This window comes from Odontesthes bonariensis, chromosome 6, assembly GCF_027942865.1.
Source record: "Odontesthes bonariensis isolate fOdoBon6 chromosome 6, fOdoBon6.hap1, whole genome shotgun sequence".
In the NCBI taxonomy this organism is placed as follows: Eukaryota; Metazoa; Chordata; class Actinopteri; order Atheriniformes; family Atherinopsidae; genus Odontesthes; species Odontesthes bonariensis.
The window spans coordinates 26,836,386-26,855,137 of NC_134511.1; the positions used below are offsets into that span (position 1 = coordinate 26,836,386).

The 18,752-nt window shown below is 41.5% G+C and overlaps 1 protein-coding gene across 1 annotated transcript in view; it reads left to right on the plus strand.

The window, feature by feature from the left end:
* The window catches only part of LOC142383031 (amyloid-beta A4 precursor protein-binding family A member 1-like), a 30,664-nt gene extending 15,476 nt beyond the window's left edge, over positions 1 to 15,188 (plus strand). Inside the window, exons 6-11 of the mRNA XM_075469148.1 lie at positions 401 to 586; positions 733 to 912; positions 1,036 to 1,248; positions 3,884 to 4,003; positions 4,105 to 4,245; positions 15,117 to 15,188. Coding sequence (XP_075325263.1) covers positions 401 to 586; positions 733 to 912; positions 1,036 to 1,248; positions 3,884 to 4,003; positions 4,105 to 4,245; positions 15,117 to 15,188 — 912 coding nt within the window. The remainder of the gene's footprint in view (positions 1 to 400; positions 587 to 732; positions 913 to 1,035; positions 1,249 to 3,883; positions 4,004 to 4,104; positions 4,246 to 15,116) is intronic.
* Positions 15,189 to 18,752: the final 3,564 nt, after the last annotated feature.

Consider the following 18,752-nt stretch of genomic DNA (forward strand, 5'->3'; position numbering starts at 1 on the left):
CAACACTGAGGCACTTGTGAGTGTCCTCATTCCCGCCCAATGCCCTTTGGGCAACTCAAGAGTATGAGAGTCCAGGCCCTCTCCAGGAGTTTGGTTCCTGAGCACAAGCTGTATGTGGTGAGACCAACTATATCTTGTTGGCACTGCTTCTCCTCACACATCAACTCAGGCTCTTTCTCCACCGGGTACTGGCACGCCCAGGCCCCTGCATTCACCTGCCGCCCAGTGGCTCACATTTGAATTCTTATTTAATTTTGTAAAAATATCATGTCATCATAAAAGCGGCTTATCAGAAAGTTATCCTTAGCTTGTTGCTGTTCAGAGCAGTAATATAAGTAACATACAGTGTTTCTGTCATCAAATTTGAATAACATAGGGACTGTTTTTAATTTTTTTCAAGGAAACCATGATAGACCATCCATTGCAAACCATCTCCTACATTGCTGATATTGGAAACACTGTGGTACTCATGGCCAGACGAAGGTTGTCTCAGCACGACTCTCAGGAGAATGTGGAAGCCTCAGACCCAAGTCAAGAAAGCAACTGCCAGTACAAGATGATATGCCATGTGTTTGAGTCTGAGGATGTGAGTCCAACAACAATTTTATATTGAGCCAACATGCTATTTTTGCGTTGCAAATTTAACAATCAAATTGAAATTTGAGATTACTGTTTTTTTGTTTTTGGAATATTATTACAATCAATCAATTCTAAGTTTGTCATATCATCTAGGCCCAGTTGATCGCCCAGTCCATTGGGCAGTCTTTTAGTGTGGCTTATCAGGAATTCTTAAGAGGAAATGGCATTAATCCAGAGGACTTTAGTCAGAAGGAATACAGTGACTTGCTCAGCTCTCAGGACATGTGTAATGATGATCTCGCCCACTTCTCCAAATCTGAGAACTGCAAAGACGTAAGTAAGCTTTGATTTGTTCAGACATTTTTTTTTCTTTCTTGTTGCTTCTTAGCAGTATGTATCACAAAGTCAAATAAAAAAAGATTGTGTATTGCTTGTCTTTGTCTACTGTGACCTCAGGTGTTTCTAGAGAAATCTAAGGGGGAGATTCTGGGTGTGGTGATTGTGGAGAGTGGATGGGGCTCCATCCTACCCACTGTCATCATTGCCAACATGATGCATGCTGGGCCGGCAGAGAGGTCTGGCAGACTGAACATAGGAGATCAGATCATGTCAATCAATGGAACCAGTCTGGTGGGACTGCCACTGTCAACCTGTCAGAGCATCATAAAGGTATATGTCTGACATCTAACATCAATCAAATGACAAATCTTAGTTTTTGAAATGTGTCCATTTGTGTGTTTTCTTGCCAATGGCTCATCTGGTTCAATTCAATTAAATTCAGTTCAGTTTCATTTGTATAGCACCAAATCACACAATATGTGATTGCCTTGCCATTGCTTTGTCATGTCAAGGTACTTCAGAAAAATTAATTCCAATTCAAGCCAATTACACTTCAGACTTGGAGTGTGTTGCTTAAGACATAGGAAAGGGCAGTGCAGACTTTAAAGGAGCCATGGCAAGAAAATAAATGGAGGCTTTTATATATTTTTATAGGCTCTAGTGGTCCCCTAATACTGTATCTGAGTTTTTTTTCCCAAAATTCTGCCTTGGTGCAGAATTACAGCCAGTCCCAAAAATGAGTTTTCCGTAGGATCCTCAGAATGAGCTGTTTAGAGTCTGCAGCTTTAAATGCAAATTAGGAGGAGAAAGGCGGGGCAAAGATGCTAGCGACTAAAACTAGCAAACCTGTTGAAATGAGCTTACTTTGACAATATGACGAACTAGTTAGTGAACAACTTTCCTAACACAGTCAAACATCAAGCAAGTGCTACACAAGACACAGCAATTCAATTCAATTCAATTCATTTTTATTTATATAGCGCCAAATACAACAAATGTCATCTCAAGACACTTAGATAGTAAGTCCAATTCAAGCCAATTGGAATTCAATTAATTAATTAATAATAATAATAATAGCAAGACGACAAAAAAGGCATGCGTGAAGGGGAAAGCAGGAGTGAGGATTTTGACATTCTCATCTGATTGCTCTGGTTTGCAAAGATGCACGTAGAGCTAGTCATTTCAATCAGGGGAAAGGCAGATATCGTGCGCGCCATAACACCAACAGCAGGACGGCTATCAAAACAACAAATAAGTACACAACACTCGCGTTACAGTAAATGAGGTGTCAACTCGAATACCTCATGCTATTTACCGTTACATTAGCGACAGTGACTGAGCTATTAGCTGCAGAGCTAACGACACAGACAGACTGACCGTTTTAACACTGGAACCATGAATGAATCATTATCCTGATAAAATGCACTGGATTTGCGGATTCATTGTTCTTCAGGAAGCTTGAAGTAGGGGGTTTTGGTCTAAAATGAGCGAGCTAACCATCTCATGGGCATGCAAACACCTCCAACAGCCCAGTTGGCAGAGATAAGAGCTTGCTAACATACATACACACGCATACTATGATGCTATTAGCTTCATAGCTAACGATACAGACACTTTCTTGTGGTAACAAGCTATGTAACTATACTGTACATACAGGAAAGCAATACAATTATAGAGTGTTAATTACTTACTTGTCCGGGGTCTGTAATTGGGCCAAAGAGAGTTGGTACTGATCCAGGGTTAATTTTCAGACCTTCGGCAAGGCCAGCTCGGTATTGGCCCAAGTTCTGAAAACATTCGTCGGTGAAATGTTTAGCGCACACATACACAAATCTCTTCGGTTCTGTCGTCACTTTCCCAGAAAAAAATAAATCTGTCCACTGGCTCTTTGGAGGTTCTGATGCAGGAGCTCTAAACAGATTTTTTACATCCATTGTACATCCATGTACAGAGCAATGAGCTGGCCAAAGAGCTGTGGGGGGGCAAGGCAGTTTTGGCATAGCCATATATGGGCTCTGGGGGGAAATAACCTCAACGTCACATGAGGCAGCTTTCCCGATCAGGCCACCTGCATGGTCACATTACCAAAGGCGGAGAATAATTTCCAGTGCATGGTTTAGGTCTATCGTCATTTTTAGCCACTGGGGGACCGCAGGCAGGCTAGGGGAACTCATATTAATGTTAAACAACCTTAAAAAGTCAAAATGTCATACCATGGCTCCTTTAAAGTGTGATTGGCTGTCTCACTAAGTGGCTGTGTTTGATTAATTTGCTGTCTGTGTACCTTTCTCATCAGGGAACATCATGTTAACATTAGTTTCTTTGTTCTGTTCTGTCTTCTTTTTGCACAGAGTGTGTGTTTGTATGTTTCTCACAAAAGACTCACTTTTCCTTTTCCTAATGTGTTACTTATACAGGCGCTTAGAATGGCATACATACATGGGGCATTCATTTCGCAGCCAATTCTCAGAAAGGGATATAAATGAAAACTCGCTGGCAATTGAAAGGGAGAGACAATTATTTCTTGTTGTTTGTATAAAATGATATATGCGCACAGCTTGAAGATGCAGTCAGCTGACACCTATTTGTTGTGTGGGACCTTGTGCAGTTCAGTAACTCTGTCCTTCCAGTTATACATTGTTCTAGACCCAGGGGAGCCATTGTAATCTTATCTGGCCAATTCAACATGAAAGCTTTTCTTCAAGAGCTTGTCTCTAACACATTAACAAAAATAAATTGATAAATACTGGGACATTATAATTTCCTTTTTGGATGAACAAAGTATCTTTTCATTTAATTTAAACTTGATCTGGCTCTTATACTGGTTTCTTCATTCTAGATTTGTCACACAAGTCCCTTAAAGCTTTTGAGCCAACTGGTTTAGTTTTCAACTTATCTGTTTTTATAGTAATGCGTAACTTTTGCTGTAACATTTAACTGATATAACATACTTTCCTTTTTGCAGGGTCTGAAGAATCAGTCTCAGATGAAGTTGAATATTGTGAGATGTCCCCCGGTGACTACTGTCCTCATCAGACGACCAGACCTCCGCTACCAGCTGGGCTTCAGTGTCCAGAATGGCATTGTGGGTGGCACTGCTTTTTGGAAAATAATACAGGCAGTCTGTTATAAGGCTTAAATGAAAATGTATTTGTCATTTGAAATAACTAATATATTCTTAAACAGATCTGTAGCCTTATGCGTGGTGGCATTGCTGAACGAGGTGGGATCAGAGTGGGTCACTGCATCATTGAGATCAACAGCCAGAGCGTAGTGGCAATGCCCCATGAAAAAATTGTCCACATCTTGTCAAACACTGTAGGAGAGGTGAGTTGTCACAAACTATTAATCATTAATTAATTATTTAATCTGGAGTTGGAGTGGTTTTATACAAATAAACCTGTGCCTTTATTACTTCAAGCAGTTATGTGGAATTTAAGTGCCATTTATTGTATGTATGTCTGCAATTTATGGACAAAAGATTATTAGATCTGTAACTGGTGAATATAATAGCTCATGTTCTAAGCAGAAGATATAGAATAAGATTTATCCTTAGCAAGCTATGCAGCAAGGACCTTGGTGTTTGCTTGGTTACTAACACCAACATTTGCTGTCTGATGCTGAAGAAGAAAACCCTTCCTGTAGAAGAATTTTATTTGAAAACTGGCGACCCCCATTTTACTGACAGAAAACAACTGTTCAATATTTCAACTTGTCAAAAGAAGAGGAAAGAGTCAATAAAATTAAATTGAAGCAAACTCCAAAAATGCCGCCAAACTGTTAAAGAAAAAAAAGTTATTCTGTTGGGTTCTGTTGTGTGATCTAGGAACCCATGAATAAAGCAAGCATCGTATTTGATTCAGAACCTCCACACGTTATTTCTTTTCCCCATGATGCAAATTAATTCAGTTCAAAGTTAACTCTGAAGATACTTATAGCGTTACACTGGTTACAGCGCATTTGTGGATTACTGATTTAGTCAGGTTTAATGGGGGAGGATTAAAAATAAAAAAAAGTTGCCGTCTCCCCTCATCGTGGCCTGCTCCTGCTACATGCTCAAGCTTGTGACTCTGTCAGTGTACTTGGATGGAGATGACGAGAAATATATTTTAGCAGCATTCTAACTACTCAGCAGCAACTACGGTTTCTTCATGTGAAAATCTGTGGATTTTCACGCTGTCTCATGCTGGAGATTTGTGGCTGTTATCTGCGTGACAGTCAGGTGGTAAAGTTTATCTGTTGTTCTGGATTTTGTGACACTGAAACAGATTTGCCTAGTTCCATGAAGCCAAGATTAACATGTCCTTATGTTATGGTGAGCTCTGTATACCACATTTGTGTATCTGACAGGAAAAATTAAGTATGATCTGTAATGATATATTTTAGGGAAGAAACTGCCTTTTCATTCTGGTGCTGCTTCTGCTAATATGTGGCAATATTACAAGAGTGACCTTGCATCTGTCTTCAAGAGAGATGGAAAAGAGGATTTTTCAAAATGGTGCAGACAATTTGAATTGGCTGTAGAATGAGTTTGGCAAGGCTACAGCCCACTAGACTGGGTGGTGCTGCATTCAGTAACTGGGATAACCTCTCTGACACCACAAAATATAACTATGTTGCAGTGAAAGACTAAAGGCTGAGTTATACTTCTTTTAACTGCCCTTGCGCTTGCGTCTTGCGCGTATGTTAATGGCTCGAGACGTTTATACTTCATTTTGCTTTGTCGGCGCTTGCGTGTGCTGCGTGGCGATTCACCGCCAGGACAGTAGGTGGAGTAGCGGGTTTTTTCAACGACAGGCCTACTATGATGAAAGCAAATTCACCGCCAGGACCTCTTCGAGTGGATTCATGCTGCTTCTTCTTGTAAATAGCCGGTATTTTGTCAGATTTTCAACACCTTGGGGGTCTAAACGACTACTTTCTCGCCTGAAAATGTTTCAAATGTTGCTAAAGTTATATATTTACAGAGTTTATAGCTTAAGGGAAATCAGCTTTTCAGGCTGGCTGATTTGGGCTCGGACAGGAGTGAAGTGCACTGTGTGTAAACGCTCTGCATACTGTCAGATCGATGAGTGCCGTTTTCAAGTAGTAGGCGGTTTCGAACACAGCCAGTGGCTTGTGCTTGCGTCTTGCGTGAAGTTTAGAAAATTGAGGTGACACACGCAAGCACGCAAGGGGGGGCTTGCAACCGCGCAAGGGCTTGCGTTGCGTCTTGCGTTACCGACTATAAACCAGGCTTAACTTAAAGCTGTTTTTGGACAGGCTGCTTATTTCTCAACATTCCAAAGTTATATCAATGCCTGTTGGAAGCAGGGTTAAAGCTAAACCCAAATAAATGTGAGTTTTGCAGTCTAACACATTGTCAGACACATTTTTTCCCGGGATGGCCTGGCACTGGACCCAGTCAACAGCCAACGCATACATGAATGGCCTGTTCCAAGATCACCATCTGAGGTACGAGCATTACTTGGATTGTGTTCCTATTACATACGTTTTGTACATAAGTACACATTCATTGCTCATCCTCTTCACAGACTCACACAGAAGCGTGGTTTTTGAATGGACAGAAGAGTGCACAACTGCATTTCCGACATTAAAGAATGCACTCACCTCCCCTCTTGTTATGGCTTTCCACAACTTTCATCAGCCATTCACTCTCAGTACTGATGACTCTAACTACGCACTTGGTGTGGTGCTCTCACAGGTTCAGGATGGAGAAGAACGAGTTATAGCAAATGCTTGTCATCTTCTTACCCATACGAAGAGAAAATGGTCCACATATGACAAGGAACTTTGGGCCATTGTCAGGCACTTCAGACACTATTTGAGTTCCAGTCCGTTCACCATCATCAATAACCACCGCCCACTTCTCAGTTTGAGGAAACTGGATGTCACATATGACCCCATTGAAAGACAAGGTCGTTGGACATTAGATTTGAATCCATATCATTGGACAATTACTGAGAAGAAACACACAAATGCATATGCTATGTCATGGATTCTCCCATCACGGCAACACCCAGAGGCCCAAAAAGCCACATTGCATCCTGCTCAATGTAATCTTCCATTGTAAGTCGACCTGGATGCTTCCTCAGCGCTACCACTGCAGACCTCTTGAGCACAGCCCCTCTCTGATTATTTCATGCTCAACATTTTTTAATTGGATGCCTTTTAATACCTTTATTTTGTCTGACAGCAGCTGCTAAAGGTTAAATAAAAACAGAAAAGTGAGGGGGGAAGTAAGCAACTCCCTCTGCAGACTTGAGTTGGGAAATGTTTGATCATTTGTTTTAACACATGCATGTGGAGAGCTATATGATATTCTAATCCAGTTAATGAAGGATGAACCAAACCCAAATTAGTTTGAAGTTGCGAAAAGAAATTTCTTGTTATCTCAATCAAATGCTTTTTCTCCACTTGTTAAGCCATAGCTCTGGGTCATTTGTGTTATTTTTCATAAGAGGCTGCACATCAGCATGTTTAATTCAGCTGAAAGAATATTTGAGCCAGCAATATTGAAATAACCTTTTCATATAGACAGTAATGTAGCACCCAGCCGCTGGGGAGCACGAGCCAGTGTATTTCTAGTGCCGGTCCCAAGCCTGGATAAATGATGAGGGTTGGGTCAGGAAGGGCATCCAGCGTAATACATGTGCCAAATCGATGATGCAAGTTCGTCTCGCTTTAGCGACCCCTGATAAAGGGAGAGGCCAGAAGAAGAAGATATAGACAGCAATGTACACAATCTGAGAGACACTTAGCATGCTGCAGATATTTAACCACCTCATATGAAAAGGAGAGTAGTAGAGGCTCAAACTAGTCCAAAATGGCTAAGAACAATGGATGGACAGAGGTGAGGCACAGTGAGCAGATTAAGTACTTTTTACATAGTACATGCAATAGAAGCTGGTAGGATTTGATATAAAGGGTATCTCTAAAAAATACATATTTCATAAAGATTTGGATAACACTACATTGTTATTATTTTTTTAACGTGTCACTATTGCATCAGACCATTGTTTTCTTTGGCACTATTTTTTTCTACTGAACAAGATCCATGCTGCTCCACATCAGTGCGTACTAGCGTATCCTGCTGCTGGTCAGCTGTGACACACAGTTCTGCTGGTCTAATCCCAGAACAATTACGAAAAAGCAAAATTGAGTGATTATAAAATCATGGACTGGATAGTGTAGTGGTAAGATTGCTCCCTTTCATGTGGGTGACCTGGGTTCAGATCCTGTATGAAGGTACTACCTCCAGTAGGGGTCCTTAGGCAAGACCCCCGTAACCTACATGTGTAAGTTGCTTTGGATAAAAGTGTCAAATGCATAAACAATAAAAGCCAAGATGATGACTTGGCTTCTTCTGGGGAGATAAAATGATATCTGTATTATAACCAAGAAGAAGACCAGCTGATAATAGATGCGGAACAGTGAGACGAAATAAAGTAATGCCTAGAAGGCAGATATCTAACAAGCCTGATACAACTTTTAGCAAACTAAGCTTCTCAGCGATATAGTTCCACGAGGGGCACAGAGAAACAGATGTTTTTGGTTGAAAAACTGAGAGAAGTGAAGAACAGTCTGACGCAATACTGACATGTTGTAAAACAGTTAACTATGTAGATTTGATGTAATGCTGTGAAATCTTTTAGGTTTGACTTGTTTTGAATAGCAAAAAATAGCTTTTCTTTTATCCCTGCTCTCAGTAGCTGGGGTGGCTCCCCCATATTTTAGCTCCCTCACTGCTCTTCCAAACAGAGAGCGCTAACCGCAGCCTACTACAGCTAAGGTGCTAATTACTCTATTATTATAAATACTTCTCCACTAAAATAAAAGACCTGAACCACCCCTTTGAAACAAATCTGATGGGTATGGCAGTTAGTGGAGATGAGATTCAAAAATTAAATTTGTTTTATCGCTCCCTATGGTCCCAGTTCTTTAAAATTCCTGCAGACATATTGTTCGTCTCTCCATTTTGTCTTAGCTTGTCCACTGGGCTTTTCATCCCAGTTAGTGCTGAGTACAGATAAAGTCATTGTAGTGGGTGACTTTAATATTCATGTAGAAGTTGAAAATGACAGCCTAAATATCAAGTTTAATTCTATATTAGACTCTATTGGATTTTCTGTCATGAGTGCGATTGGTTGTGATGTGTTCTGAGTTCTAGGCAGGGCGGAGCAGTCATCCAGGAAGTCCAGGCAGAGTTTGGCCTGCTCCTGTCAGCACACCTGTTGTCCATCTGCCTTCATTACTGGCTGGCTTTTTAAGGATCAGCAGGAATTCCAGTTGCTGTCAGATTGTCTCACAGTTACCTGTGTTAATTCTCCTTGAGGTGTTACCCTTGCTTTGTTGACCTCCAGTCTTCCCTGTAACCATCAGGGTGGAATTCTGCCTCAGAATTACTCTTTTGCTGCTTCCGCCTGTCTGCCTGCCCGCCATGCCCCTATCACTGATCAGTCACATCACAGCCTTGGACTACCCCATCCCTCAGAGAATACAGAGAATGCTGTAACCATATTTAAAGAGTTAATTCCATCATCCTTTTCTTTACTGCCATGTGCAAATATGACAGAGGAAAGATACCTAAATTTTACTCCAGCAATACTTGACTCTTGTTGTCGGCACTACAGTTTCAATGCATACAACTCAGTACAGCTCCTTGGTATAATTCACAGCTGCGTGCTTTAAAGCAATATGCAAGAAAGCTGGCGAGACAGTGGCGTTCCTCTAATTTAGAAGAGTCTCAGTCTGGAAAGATAGTTTATTAACGTATAAGAAGGCCCTTCGTAAAGCTAGAACTGCTTATTATTCATCATTGATAGAAGATAATAAGAATAATCCCAGGTTTCTTTTCAGCACTGTAGCCAGTCTGACTAAGAGTCCGAGCTCTGCTGAGCCAGTTATTCCTTTAACTCTCAGCAGTGATGATTTCATGAGCTTCTTTATCAATAAAATAGTTTCTATCAGAGAGAAGATGAATGGAATCCGTCCCACTATTATCAGTGATGTATCATCAAGTACAGCAGCTTTAGAAGTATCTTTAGAACCTGATTTGTATTTAGACGGCTTCTGCCCAGTTGATCTCTCTGAACTAACAACAGCAATAGTCTCTTCTAAACCATCAACTTGTGTTTTAGACCCAATCCCAACCAGACTGTTCAAGGAGGTTTTCCCATTAATTGACACTTTCATTTTGGATTTGATCAATCTGTCTTTGTTGACAGGATATGTACCTCAGACTTTTAAGGTTGCTGTAATTAAACCTTTACTTAAAAAACCTACTCTTGATTCAGAAGTGTTAGCTAATTATCAACCTACATCCAATCTCCCTTTTATGTCTAAAGTTCTTGAAAAAATAGTTGCAGCTCAACTTTGTGATGATTTACACAGAAATAATCTGTTTGAAGAGTTTCAGTCAGGATTCAGAGTGCATCATAGCACAGAAACTGCACTGCTGAAAGTTATCAATGATCTCCTCTTAGCCTCTGATAGCATGGCATAAATTTCCATTGCTATGCTGATGATACTCAGCTGTACTTATCTATAAAACCAGATGAATCCAATAGGTTGGTCAGACTACAAGCATGTATTAAAGACATATAGCCCTGGATGACTCAGAATTGCTTCTAAATTCAGACAAAACTGAAGTCGTTATCTTTGGACCTGAGCACTTCAGGGAGAAATTGTCCAGTTATATAGTTACTCTAGATGGTATTTATTTTGCTTCTCGTACTACAGTGAGGAACCTTGGAGTTATTTTTGACCAGAATTTATCCTTTGACACACATATAAAACATGTTTCTAGGACTGCTTTCATTCACCTTCGTAATATTGTTAAAATCAGGAACATCTTGTCTCAGAGTGATGCAGAAAAACTATTCCATCCATTTGTTACTTCAAGATTGGACTACTGTAATTCTTTATTATTGGGCTGTCCCACATATTCTCTGAAAAGCCTTCAGCTGATCCAAAATGAGATGAAATTTTTTGTAATTTGGCGCTATATAAATAAAACTGAATTGAATAGATTAATTTAACCAGGGGTCCAAGAGTGATCTACTGCTTTTGGCTCTGTCTGAACTGAGTGAATGTGCAAGTACAGTTACAGTTACTAACAATAGCATAACCTGATTGTATTATTAGAAGCTGCTTTTATGAATATCTAATTGATTTGCCAAATTGTTATGGTTTTGTTCTGGAATTTAAATATTCAAAATGTATGTTGGTGTAGATGGTAATCCTAAGAGCTTGAATAAGGGCAACTGTCCCTTCTCCTTAAGATGGAGGTGCATTCCACATAAGGTGCACATAAGTCTTGTCCTGAAGAGCTGGCTCTCCAATGTTTTGCTATGCGCCTGTGGAGCCTTTGTTTGGTCTCTCCTATATTAAGGTCTGTACACTCCTCACTGCACTGCCCTGCATACACATCCTTCTAAGTTTCTCTGAGACTTATGCCACATATGGAATTACAATATGTTTGCAGCTGTTCTTCAGTCTTAGCTTTTCTAGCAGTGTGGTTTGGTCCAGATGTCTTTAATTGATTTACTTAGGATATCCACAGGTTTGAAGAGCTTTCTTGGAGTATTGGTGTTCCCTCTGTTTTCCTTCAGTAGGTACACTCAACACACTGGTTGTTGTTGGGGAAATGGGAAGATCTAGTTTATTCATCAACAATGTATCAAGTATCAAAGGACAGTTATTATTATTTAATGCAATTCTTAATGTGAATCATAATACAGGGAACCATCTAATGAATCGAGAATTAATTATTTTAAACATGTTTTTGTTGTTGGTCTATTTTCTTCAGTCTAAGACACATATGACACCTACAGAAAAGACGGTGAAGGGTTGAATCTCTTTTCCAAACAGCAATTATGTAAAATTATCAAAAAAAAGATTTTCTCTTCAGAAGTGCAATGGATTTTATTAAAATCAGGAACAATGATCAGCAATCAATGATCCCTCAACAAATACATACTGTACAATAATGTTTACTATTCTACCACTAGAAACAAAACAAAGGCATACTACCAGTAAGAGGCATGCATGGATATCTGTTTGCGTAATCGTATAGGTGTGTATGTGCGTGTGTGTGAGAAAGAGAGAGAGGAGAAAGAGGGTAAGAATCAAGATGTCAGAATCCAGGAATGATCAAAATAGCAGTTGCAACTGCAAAATTTAACAAATTGAGAAAAGGATATTGTATGAAACATTTGTCAGTGTGGTTGCAAGATGATCTGACAAAGTTGTGTTATACCGAAAGGAATTTGACTTTTTGTACTCATATAACCCATATAAATTAAATTTTGTTTAATTTTATTCTCTTTGTGTCTAATTCTCGTGAAAATGCCAATGTAAGAGTAGCTTGTTTAGAAGATTGTGCTTATTTTGGATTCACATTCCCCTGTCTATGCATAACTAACCCCTACTTGACAGCAGAATAACCTTAACATAAAACATGATCGTAATAAACTACGAAAAAAAAGGAAAGAAAAAAAAGACTGCTGAAAAAAGAGTTTTGAGGTTCTGAGGTTTCTGTGTGTGGATTTTTCTTTAATGTTCTGGAGGTGGTTCACCACACGTCTAATAGTCCTTGTGTTGCAGTGCATCATTCATTTATTTTATCTGTCAAACTCGCCCATCAAAGTCAGTGGGCGGGGCTTACACTAATCTGATCAATTGCTTTCTTCTGGGTCTGAAGTAGCATGCCTGGAGAGAGACGATGGGGACCTTGATGAACTTTCTCGGGAGTTGGTGAGAGACATTTTAGAATGAGCAGAAGATGCAGATAAAGTTTTGTTTGATAGAGTATCTAAACCAACGTAGAGGTGAATAGCACCACCCAGTGTGTTCACTGGGAATGTGGAATGTGTTCACTAGCTCTGCATCAATCCATTATCTGGAATCGATTTAGCTTGACGTGATGTTCAGGCAGGCATGGACTGGCTATAGGGCTTACCGGGCAATGCCCGGTGGGCTGACGCATATCTTTGGGCCGGGGCCGTCCTAATTTTATTTTGAAAAATATATTATTATTATTTTATCGGCCGTGACGGTAATTGCAACACAAAATGCAATGCAAGGACAATGGGCTAGTCCAATGAAATCTCTCAGCACCTCTTTGGCCCGGTTGATCCAGGTCATCAATCCTACCATTTGAGCTGAACGGACTAGGAGAGAACAGTCAAAAAGCGAAATGAATAAACAACAGAAACGAAAGGGTGGTGCACAGAAGCTGTGAGATAAAAGGCTAAAAAGTCTACAAGCAGCAAAATGTGCAAAGCTTACTGACACGTTTGCAAGTGCTTCCACCACGACCACAGCACCGGGTGCAGGGCCATCAAGTGCAGGGCCAGGGCCGTCAACATCATCAGCAGCCCCCAGTGAGTGTCTCGTAGAACAGTGTAGGCCAAACACAGAGGAAGAAGCTATCAAGGTGGATTCAGAGGTGGAGGAGGAGGAGACAGACGTGAACCAGGGACAGATTGAGGAGGTCAGAATAGCCAGCCCGGTAAGAAGTAGGCTAATGTTAGGCGAAATGTTAGCAGAATGACGACATGTTTTTTTAATGGGAGGACTGAGGGCTCTCCGTGTGCGTGGAGACTTAAATTAGGTATTTATAGATAAACGACTGGTAGGCTACATCTTCACTACAGCAGTATGGGGGGAATTGATCATGCTGAATTTATTACTTATTTTATCCAGTCAGGCTGGAACACGAATAAAAAGCCTAGCCTGTTTTTTGCACAACCTTGTTGGTTAGGAGGTGGTCACCGACTGTGATGTGTGTGTGTGTGTGTGTGCGTGCGCGTTTCTGTCACAGAGATCATTCAGAGTCTTTATTTTCAACTAATGCTATGAGTAGATTTACTTTATTTGAAGGTGTAAAAGTGACATGCGCCTGTCATTAGCATTACAGTACTTAAACCATCATTAATGTAGGCAAGGCTATAACGTATCTAGTGCCATTCGATTTTTTAGGCTTATGTAAAGTTGACTGGTGTGCAGATATTGCAAATACTCAATGACATCAGTCATAGATATCAAGTGTGTCATTAATGTTTATGACACTCTCATGTAGACACCAAAGTGTTCAGTGTTATTTTAGCTTGTAATAACTATATTGTTTGCAGGTGTTACAGGTTACAGTTGCCCATGTAATATTAGTGAAACATTGCTTTGCTGAAATGGATTGGTAGGTAACCGGAGAAATACGAAATTAATATTCCTGCCTCGGTCATTTTCGGTCATTTTCAACCCTCCGCTACATCAAACACAGACTGAGGAGTTGCCTTTCTGCCAGCAAACTGGAAGCCTTTATGTTGATGGCCACCGAGAAAGATGTTCTTGTGTCCCTTGATACTGACACAGTGATTGACAGAGTGGCAGAGAAGAGCGATTTAATGAAAAAACTGCTTTTGTAAGGTGAGGTGATTTATTTAAATGAATACATTTGTGTTAGGATTTAATTGCATTTCTCACAGAAAGTGTTGAGATCACGTGTGTGATCGTATAAATATTCATGGTGGGCCGCCATGGCCAAAAATGCCCGGGCCATTTTTTGATCCCAGTGCAGCCCTGTGTGCAGGGTAACAACATCAAGTCAAATCATCACTGAATTTGATGGGCGAGTTTGACATCAAAAGTTTTGACAGATCAAATAAATTAAAGATGCACTGCAACACAAATACCATGACATAAGTAATTAAATAGTGACATAATTATGTATGTTTTTTACATCAAATTAATTTTCATTTGAATTAATTGATGACACGTTAAAAAAGTATTGGAATGATTTATGCATTTAATTCCAATTTTAATTGATTAATGACACATTTAATTAATCATTTAATGATGAATTTATTTATTTAATTTTGGCACTTTTACTCCTCCACAGTGAACCAGTTCCCTCCTGTCATTTCAAAGTAAAGAGTAAAGTCCAAGTTAACTGACAAATTAATGTTTGGAGTCCCAACACTGGCTTTACTTATGAATAGATGCTAATGAAGATAACTGTCTGCTAAGAAAGTGCAGATTAACAGTTGCCAATCAAGAGAGCTGACATAAGTGAGAGGTAACTGTGCTGTTACAAAAATGTCAATATCTGTGGGCATTATCAAAGCTTAGTAGAATATCTGGGTTAAAACTGCTGCTGAAAAGAGCATTCTCTACTCTTTTTTGTTTGTTTGTTTCAGATTCATATGAAGACCATGCCTGCTGCCATGTACCGGCTGCTGACTGCACAGGAGCAGCCCATTTACATTTGACAAGAAAATTCCTTTCATCATAAAACTACCATTCCCTCCCATTGTCAACCACCTCAACTGTGGATTATGGTGACTTGTCTGTTTTAATGTATTTCACCTTCTTGTCTTGCAGCAATGTAAAAACCCAAATGATCCATCTGTATAAAGGGTTATATTTTTACTTTGACTTGAGAAATGATGTTTACACATTATCTTAAGTTTCCAGGAGTCTAAAATTTCTCTTTCTATTGTTCATATATGACATTCTGAAAGTCATGTTTAAAGTCAACACTTAAGGTAAAAAATTTGGAGTATTTGGTAGGCCTATCTTTTCTCATCATTTTAGGCAAAAATGATACTTTGTTGAAATAAGAAAAAAGTCCTCACACTGTAAACTCCTTTTTATTATCTGGAAACAACTTTCCAATTTATTTTGTTTGAACAGAAGTTGCTACCGTTACAAATACTTTGTTTGTACAACATACATAACCAATCGTCAAATCTGATAATCTACAATATTATGTGATTACAGGAGACAAAGCAGTGGAATGTGAGTTGTATTCCAGCACTTTTGCAATTTCCCCAGCCTGATTGTAGATGTCACTAAAATACAATGCAAACACAAACTGTACCAGAAAACTTTGTTTTACCTTGGCTTCTGTTTCAAATATTAAATTGGATTTCCTTAAATAGAGACCTTGTTTACTTCAACAGCTTTAGGGTACCAGGCCTCTATCAGAGGCAGGACTTTATTTCTAATTTTCATTGTTATTCATGTGACTTGTCATATTTTCCTGCCGAAATGGCCGCTGCATATTCCTTTAAGGTTGATGCACATCTGCCTGCTTCCAGTAATGACTGCAGGAAATGCAGAATGATAGCCACTGAGCAGTCCTCCGGCACCTCACCCTGTGTCTGGCACCACTGGGAGAAAAGCTTCCACCAATTAACATAGAGTGACCTTGTGGAGGGAGCCCTGGAACTTAACACCATATGGATCACTGGGGTCACAGGATGCCAGGAGTGGGTCCTGGCTCCCAATGGCCAGCCCCAAAGCTGAAGGCGATCCAGATTCGGATGCCATACGCGTCCCCCCCATCTGAGAGAGAAGATCCGGTCTCCTTGGGAGGCGCCATGATTCTCCTTGGAATAGTTTTAGCAGTCTGCAGTCTGTGGCAAAACGTCCACCTCTGCTCTGCCATATAAGCTCCAAATCATCTCCACCACCTCTGGGTGGAGTCTCCAGTCGCCCTGTGGCAGCCCTTGGCGGGAGACCCTGAGGCTCAGGAAGCGGGGAAATGCCCGTGTAAGGAGCTGCTTTAACACCTGCAGTCCCTGCTTGGACCTGGTGCCACCCTGATAATTTATGTGATATACTGCTGAGGTATCTCTAAATTGTCCTTAGGAGTGAGTGTGAGCGTGCATGGTTGTTTGTCTCGTTTGTCTCTATGTGGCCCTGCGATGGACTGGCGGCCTGTCCAGGGTGTACCCCGCCTCTCGCCCATTGACTGCTGGGATAGGCTCCAGCCCGCCCGCGACCCGATCGACGGATTCAGCGGTATAGATAATGGATGGATGGATGGATACTGCTGAGGTGCTGTCTGTGTGGACGAGAACATGCCGCCCCTTCAATACTTGGAGAAAATGTTGCAGTGCGAGATATTTTGCCCTGAGCTCGAGCACATTTATATGTTCCCACCTGTGCTGTGCACTCCATCTGCCCTTAATGGTCTTGCGCTGCCAGACAGCACCCCAACCTAACAGAGAGGCATCTGTCTTCACCCTTTTCTAAGAAAGGAAGGCTCTCATCGACAGTGAGTTGAGAGTCATGCCCTGGTAATCTACCTTCTGACAGGGTGTAAGATGCTCTTGGAGTAATTGATTGTGAGGCCCAGCTGGTTCACATGTCCAAGGAGCCAATCAGTGTTTCTGACTGCCCGCTCTGCAGTTGGGGAAAATAATTAGTAAATCCAGTTATGGCAAGATTGTCAAAGCCCTGGCTTGTATGGGAGCAAGGGCCGCTGCCACGCACCTGGTAAATATGCGAGGGGCAAGTGAGAGACCGAACGACATCACCTTGAATTGTTAAGCCCTGAGAGGTGAATATCAGGAACTGTCTGTGGTGTGGAGCAGTACGCACATGAAAATAGGCATCTTTCTATTGACACAAACCAGGCCCTCTGTGCCACTGACTGGAGAACGCCTGCCAACCACAACATTCGGAATGGGAGAAAGTTGGTGGCCGGCGTCGGAACTGCAGTGTGTATCCCTTGGACAGCGTGGATACCACCCAAGGGTCCGTGATCTCCCTCTCCCAGTAGCTGATGTGCTGCTGAGAGAAGCGTCCGACAGCGGTCCTTTGATACCTTGGCGTGCAGGTGGATGAGAGTGGCTAGGACCAGACGGCAAAAGACCCCTCTGCCTTGGGGCCTGAGCCGGGCCCCGACGCTGGCTGGCAAACCGCTGCCTGGCCTGGTCTACTTGGGCACTGCGATCTAGCGCCTGCTGAGCAGCTGGCCCAAACATGTGACCTGGAACCACTGGAAGAGAACGAAGAGTACGGCGACACCCTTCCGACAGAGAGGACTGCGCCAGCCATACTTGGCGGCGTGCCAGCGTCACTGTTGACATCAACCTTCCGAGCTGGACATGAATCCAAAAGTCTGAAGATGCATCACTGAAGGTCTGAGCAGAGGAGTCTACACCAGATTCCTGCAGGATCTGAGACAGGCCCAGAACAAGGTGGGAAAATGAATTACCAATACGGCCTACTCATGCTTCTATATTATAAGCCCTAACAAGGAGATCATTGGTCAGCCAGCACAGAGGACGGGGACAGCAGGCATCAGGTCTGAGAGCCTCATCGGGTGAGACTATCAAAGAAGCAATGGTAGGATCAACTGGGGCCATACGATCCAACCCATAGTTGCCTGCCTCCTGCATGGCCGCCAAGTTCCTGCAATCACTGGTGTGATGAGACAATAATTTTGGAACTGCCCAGTAGCGCTGCAGCTCTTCAATATAGGAGGGACCAAGAAAGCTGCTGTGACGGGAGCGTCATCCAGCCCCAGGTGTGCTAAAGCCATGCGAATTGCATGTTTCAGTGTGGCATGGCCAGCTTCTGACCAGCTTCAGCCACACAATGAACCATCAGACCTTTGAGACAAATTGTTAGAGGCTCAAGAAACTGAGTCTTTATCCTCGTCCTGTCCGTCCCCATCAAACAAACTACAGTAAGCTGCAGTTGACAGCACATCAATAACCCAACAAGGCGAGCCCCTTGTGGCGGATTCACCACTGGGAGCTGATCCCCTATCATCAGGCTGAAGATTGAGCAGAAGCTCCTTTATCTGGGAAAACTCAGATGAGAGAGTGCCCACTTTGCGAGCCAAAGTGTTCACCTTCTTAACTTTCCTAGGAGGTCCCTGTTAAAGTCTGGGTTCAGTACAAGTAAGTAAGTAGTAAGTAAACTTTATTTATATAGCACCTTTCACGGTGTGAGAGACCACGTCAAACCAAGAGAAGAGACAGGAAAATTATTAGAAAATAGGGTTTTTTATTTAACCCAAAAATCAACTACAAAAT